Genomic DNA, 6,000 nt, shown 5'->3' on the forward strand with positions numbered 1-6,000 from the left:
AAGTTTATCGAACTAAATGCGCACAATTAATTGCTGTGATAGATTATCGGAGCTTTTGGTAAAATTTGTGGGGATGCGCCATAAAGATTGTTAAACAGAATATTTGAAGCAGTTTTTGGTTGGATTTCCTAGCAAAAAAGTATCTACTATAGTTGTTATTGTACAAAGTACAATTCTCGCGTAACATTACTAAAGGACCTATGTACAAATGAGAGATTCTCTCCTCTCTCGTTCTCTTTCGATTATAACAGTGGAACACTAAAGATTTTGGGAAGTTTTTCACTATAGATCGAAAGTCAATTTCCTTGCCTAGCGTTTCATACAAAAAACGCAATAGATGAGATTAATGTGACTCAGTTATTAATGAAAGAGAAAGTAAACAAAGAGAGCCTCTCAATGTTAGATAGGTCCTTTAGTAATGTTACGCGAGAATTGTGTGTTTTTTTCTGCGGATCGATTGGAATATGCGTTGCAGAGCCTGTAGGAGCATTTCCAGGCGTTGAATTCCGAGAAAATTGGAAGCCAAGGACGAAAAAATCCTGGACCGACCGGGAATCGAACTCAGACACCTTCAGCATGGCTTTGCATTGTAGCCGCGGACTCTAACCACTCGGCTAAGGATGGTCTACTGCTACATCTCTGGTTATATCTGGGGGTTAACAGTGCATGATAAAACCTAAAAGCTTCAAACCTGGTGGCACTATTACTATGAGCTTTTTAATTTGTTGAAAACTTAGATTTTTTGTTGGAAATTTCGTGTGAACAAAACAGGTACCGTAATTCGGGGGCAAATTGATCACTATTTTACAACTTTTCGTTGGGTTAACCTTCGAAATCAAAATATTGTCTAATAAATTTCGACAAAATCAGTACTTCATTGATTTATATCAGTTTATGTAATCGACTTTTCATGAAATAATATTTAACATATCATAAAAATAGTTTTAATATAAAAAAAATAAAATGACACACTGAGTTGAAATTGATCATCATATAACAAAGCAGGTTTAAGAATAAAAAAAAAATTGAAAATCTGCATAATACACATAAATGTATGCAATTTTCCTTGAAATAAAAAAGCTATACTTGCTATGCTGTATGATATCAAAAATCAGTACAGTAGTTCATACCTAAGCTTACACAACAATTTAAACACTCAAAGTCGGCATGTAGGCATAGATCCAGTGGATTGTTTGGCACCAACAAGTTGGAATATTGCTTACACTTTCAAAAAGTGTGAATATTTCTATGCAAATCTGACCCTAGCAAAAATTAAATAGTTCAAAATCATCATAAGGCGTCTATAAACTAGAAAAAATGGAATGACTGTGGCGCCAACGAAACCTTCAGCATCCTTGGGAGAAAATGTGTTTTGGTACCGACCTGAACAAATTCGCCCCTGGATTACGATATGTCAAAAATATCTCCATGATTTTCCTCAGAAATCTCCCTAGTGAATATGCCAGAAATATCTTTGGACAGATAATTATCTCAGAAAAAGGAACTTCATCTACGAAATCGCTAGAAATAGGGTCCTAAAACCCTATCCCAAATTTAGTGCCAAACGCTGAAGTATAGGCCAAAAACACATGTTTACTCAATTTGTTAATGTTTTTCGTTTGTTTGAGTCCAAAAAAAACATTTTTTTATGTTTATTTTAGTCCCACCCCTTGGCTTAAACTCAAAAATTTTGGGTGTATTTTGTTTTACGTATCCCTTCCGAAATGTCAGATAGCAACAACCCCAGTGTTAAAACTAAAACCCCTGTGGCGTTTTTGCCGACTAAGCGAACGTCAAACATGATCAAAAGTGTCATGGTTTATTTATGGACCCAATTTTTATATTAAACTTTAAGTATGACATAGCCGTTATTTGAGTGGGAAAAATTGCTAAAGAAGTTGCAGTACCATGCTCTTTCATGTTATTAAATAAAAACAAGATCCCATTAAACATTTTAGGACCCAATAGACCTTAGAATCTTTCCATAATTTTGGGATTCTTAACCCGTAGGCTACGGGGCTGACATGCAAATTGTTTAAATTGTTCGGTTCTGAGCATAGATCATTAGTTTTTCATGATTAGTAGATTACGACCCGAATATCCAATGTTTCAACAAAATTTTCGTACACGTCTGTTGAGGCTTAGTGGATGCTGTAAAGATATTCCGGCAGATATTGTACAGGAATTTTGCGAAAAAGAAGTTAACATTTTCCAAGAATTGTATCAATATATCCATTATAAATTATGCCACAAAATTTTCGTGAGATTTCACCAAAAAGTCCAGTAAGAACACCTGAAGGTTGTAAATTGACTGGCCGGCCCCATTTTGTATGGCAACTTAAAGACTGTATTCGATGGAATTTGGACACACGCAATTGTTCGTAACTTTTTAGCGTGTGGGTAAAAATTATTGGAATTTCGACTGAATATATTTCATTGTGTAATGTTTACATAGGCTGAGTTTTGTGAAAATCGGTCGAGTGATTTCAGTGGTGGCTTCGAATGAAGAAGTAGTGCGCCAACAAATTTTGGGCACTCACTTCGTAAACTCAAACGTTTCTCATCGATGGATCGGAAAACATCTCGGAATCGCATTTACGAGATCCAGTCAATTTGTTTGCTTCGCGGATGATATGGACATCGTCGGCCGAACATTTGAAAAGGTGGCAGACCTGTACACCCGCCTGAAACGCGAGGCAGCAAAAGTTGGACTGGTGGTGAATGCGGCCAAGACAAAGTACATGCTAGCTGGTGGGGCCGAGCGCGACAGGGCTCGCCTAGGTAGCAGTGTTACGATAGACGGGGATACTTTCGAGGTGGTCGACGAGTTCGTCTACCTTGGATCCTTGCTGACGGCTGACAATAACGTTAGCCGTGAAATACGGAGGCGCATCATCAGTGGAAGTCGGGCCTACTATAGCCTCCAGAAGAAGCTGCGGTCGAAAAAGATTCACGCCCGCACCAAATGTACCATGTACAAAACGCTCATAAGGCCGGTAGTCCTCTACGGGCATGAAACGTGGACGATGCTCGAGGAGGACCTGCAAGCACTTGGAGTCTTCGAACGTCGGGTGCTTAGGACGATCTTCGGCGGTGTGCAGGAGAACGGTGTGTGGCGGCGAAGGATGAACCACGAGCTCGCCCAACTCTACGGCGAACCCAGTATCCAGAAGGTGGCCAAAGCTGGAAGGATACGATGGGCAGGGCATGTTGCAAGAATGCCGGACAGCAACCCTGCAAAGATGGTGTTCGCCTCGGATCCGGTTGGTACAAGAAGGCGGGGAGCGCAGCGAGCTAGGTGGGCGGATCAATTGCGTATCGATTTGGCGAGCGTGGGGCAGAACCGAGGATGGAGAGATGCGGCCACGAACCGAGTATTGTGGCGTTAAATTGTTGATTCAGTGTTATCTGTGTAGATGTTAACTAAATAAATGAAATGAATGACACTCATGATTTAGAAAATTCGTGCACCCAACAGAGGCTACTTGATGAGATTCACGTTTTTGAACTACTGTACTGGGAGAGCCACGTGATTTTCGCGAAAAGTCAAGCCTACTACTATTACCATTCCCAGCACTGGTTATGACTATTGCAACACTGCAATAATTCAGTGCAGGAAAGTAGGCCGTTTCATGTCAAATTAGCGTGATGAAAAACAGTGATAAGAAATTGCGGAAAAGTTACATTTAACAGAATGTGAACCATCACATCAACTTTTCATTCCAATGAACAGTTCAGATTCCAACATGGACATTCGATCTCTCATCAATTTTTACTGATATCGAGTTTTATTCGTTTTAACAAATCTGAAGGCTTTTCAAGTGGCCTTATTCTTCTAAGCATAGAATAAACATTCAAAAGTGTTTGGTAGGATGTTGCGATTAAGAAATTGAAAAAATATTGTATGAATAATTCAAAGTTATCTGTTAATCGCACACTGTAGGATCAGAACTTCAAATCTGACAAAGGAATTATTCTCATAATGTTTGCACGGAAGCTTTTTATTTGAAATCTTTAAGTAGACATTTTGGCACAGTGAGGGGCTCCAATAAATTGAACATATAATACTCAATATCTTAATACCATGTTAGATGAAAATTTAACTTTCAAATGTGAGATTGAGGGCATTCAAGCCATAAAATGTTGAAGCATTACACTGCCCATAACTGCATATTTGTAACATTCGACAAAAGTAGGCATTGGGTAAATGGGATATCAAGTTTGCACTTTACTGCAGTATGGGAGGAAATTGAAATTTCAAAAAATCTTTAAGAATTCAAAAGAGCTTATTTGAGGCTGAAATTTTGTACAACTCATATCGCATATTGGGTGAATAAGCAGAAAATAATTCTAATAGAAATTTCGTTGCTACTGCATTATGAGTCTCATGTATAATCTCAGTGTGACTGTTATGCAGTTACAATTGCCAATGTGTTCGAATTTTCTAGAACAATCTCATAGATTTTAGTAAGTTGATCGAAAGTATTTATCAATTGATGACTCTCCATGGTATTAACTCCAATTTGTCAAAAATATCGAATGTGACTGTTATGCGGTTATGGGCAGTACACCAAATTTCTGTAAATATCAAAACTTTTTGGCAAAAATCGTTGCCCTCGCCAATTACCAATTCTTTATGTATTTAGGTTATATTAGGTCAAGTTTAATAAAAAGAGTTCAACTGTAAAAAATCTGAACTGCAACGCCTAATGAAGTGTTTATGTATACAATGCAAAGATAATAAAATGCTAATAAAAACTTAAAAAAATGTATCAAATCAGTATTATTTAGAACACCTACACAATCAATCTGATAAATTCATGTAAAGAGCAATAAACTGTACCGCAGCACACTGGTTACAAATCTTGTGAAACACTCATTATAAGATACTAACGTCCTAATCCAAAATTTAGCTCCAAGTGCTTCCATGAGGACTTGATTATGTTTCACGCTTAGTTAATGCTGACTGCTTTGTAATTTTCGTAACGTCCGAAAGCGAACGAAAAAAAGAAAAAGAAAAGCACAGCTACATGCAATGAGGCGGAAATTAAAAAAGGATTTTCATCGTACTGGATGTAGCCAATTTTTTTTTTCGTTGGAGGAAAAGACATTCCGCTTGGCGGAAAAAATGTACGTTGGAACGCTTATGACTTACTTCCTTTCACGCTGATTTTCACATGAGAAAATAATCACCAGGCACTGACGACACACACAGAGCCTACTACTGTGCGATGACGATTGCTGTTTGCTAGATTAAATGCCACTGCTCTTTTTCTTCTTTGGTGAAAACACATAGCACACTTTGACAGTTGACTCAGGACATGGCCGTTACAATGGACGGTGCGACTCGACAAAGGACAAATGCTTGATTTATGTACATCGTGTTGATTTTGCTTCTTGAACTTGGGACAGGTCACTAATGATTTCGGACGCGGACAAAACTTGACACACAAAACAGTTTCAAGATATTTACCATCGTTCAGTTGTTTGAGTTGCTGTAGTTTGTAAATTAGATCCTCAACTTCCTGGTCCTTCACCGGTTGTGCGTTGGACCAGCTAAGGAGGGCAAACAGGAAAATAGCACAAATCACGTGTAACTTGAACATTTTGACACTAGTTGCTCGCTGTTTTGGGCGCCAACGGTTTTTTTCCAGAACAGAGAAAGCTGACGTTTATCAGTCGACGGATGTTTCGTGATTGTTGGTCTTTCGGTGTGATGGAATCCTTTTTATATGCTCTCTCCGGGCACTACAGGATCAAACATCGGTGCTCTCTGACTTGTTGCTTCGTTTATTGGTAACGATGGTGACGATGGTGGCCTTTTTTGCTATTACTCGCTCGGAGCAGGCGGTGATTAGCAAATCAGAGGCAATAATCGTCGCCTACTTTGTCAACCACTTGGCAGCACTGCTAAACACGTGAAAACCACGTCCAACGGAAATGAAAGATAAAATACATAGTGCACTAGGATAATAGAGCACATTATTGGCGCTCATCAGA

General features: G+C 38.7%; 1 protein-coding gene across 1 annotated transcript in view; it reads right to left on the reverse strand.

Moving 5' to 3' along the window:
* The window catches only part of LOC5569132, a 47,049-nt gene extending 41,271 nt beyond the window's left edge, over positions 1-5,778 (reverse strand). The window contains exon 1 of the mRNA XM_021848435.1: positions 5,474-5,778. Within this exon, the coding sequence (XP_021704127.1) occupies positions 5,474-5,606 (133 nt within the window). The 5' untranslated portion in view covers positions 5,607-5,778. The remainder of the gene's footprint in view (positions 1-5,473) is intronic.
* Positions 5,779-6,000: the final 222 nt, after the last annotated feature.

This window comes from Aedes aegypti, chromosome 3 (assembly GCF_002204515.2).
Source record: "Aedes aegypti strain LVP_AGWG chromosome 3, AaegL5.0 Primary Assembly, whole genome shotgun sequence".
Classification (NCBI taxonomy): domain Eukaryota; kingdom Metazoa; phylum Arthropoda; class Insecta; order Diptera; family Culicidae; genus Aedes; species Aedes aegypti.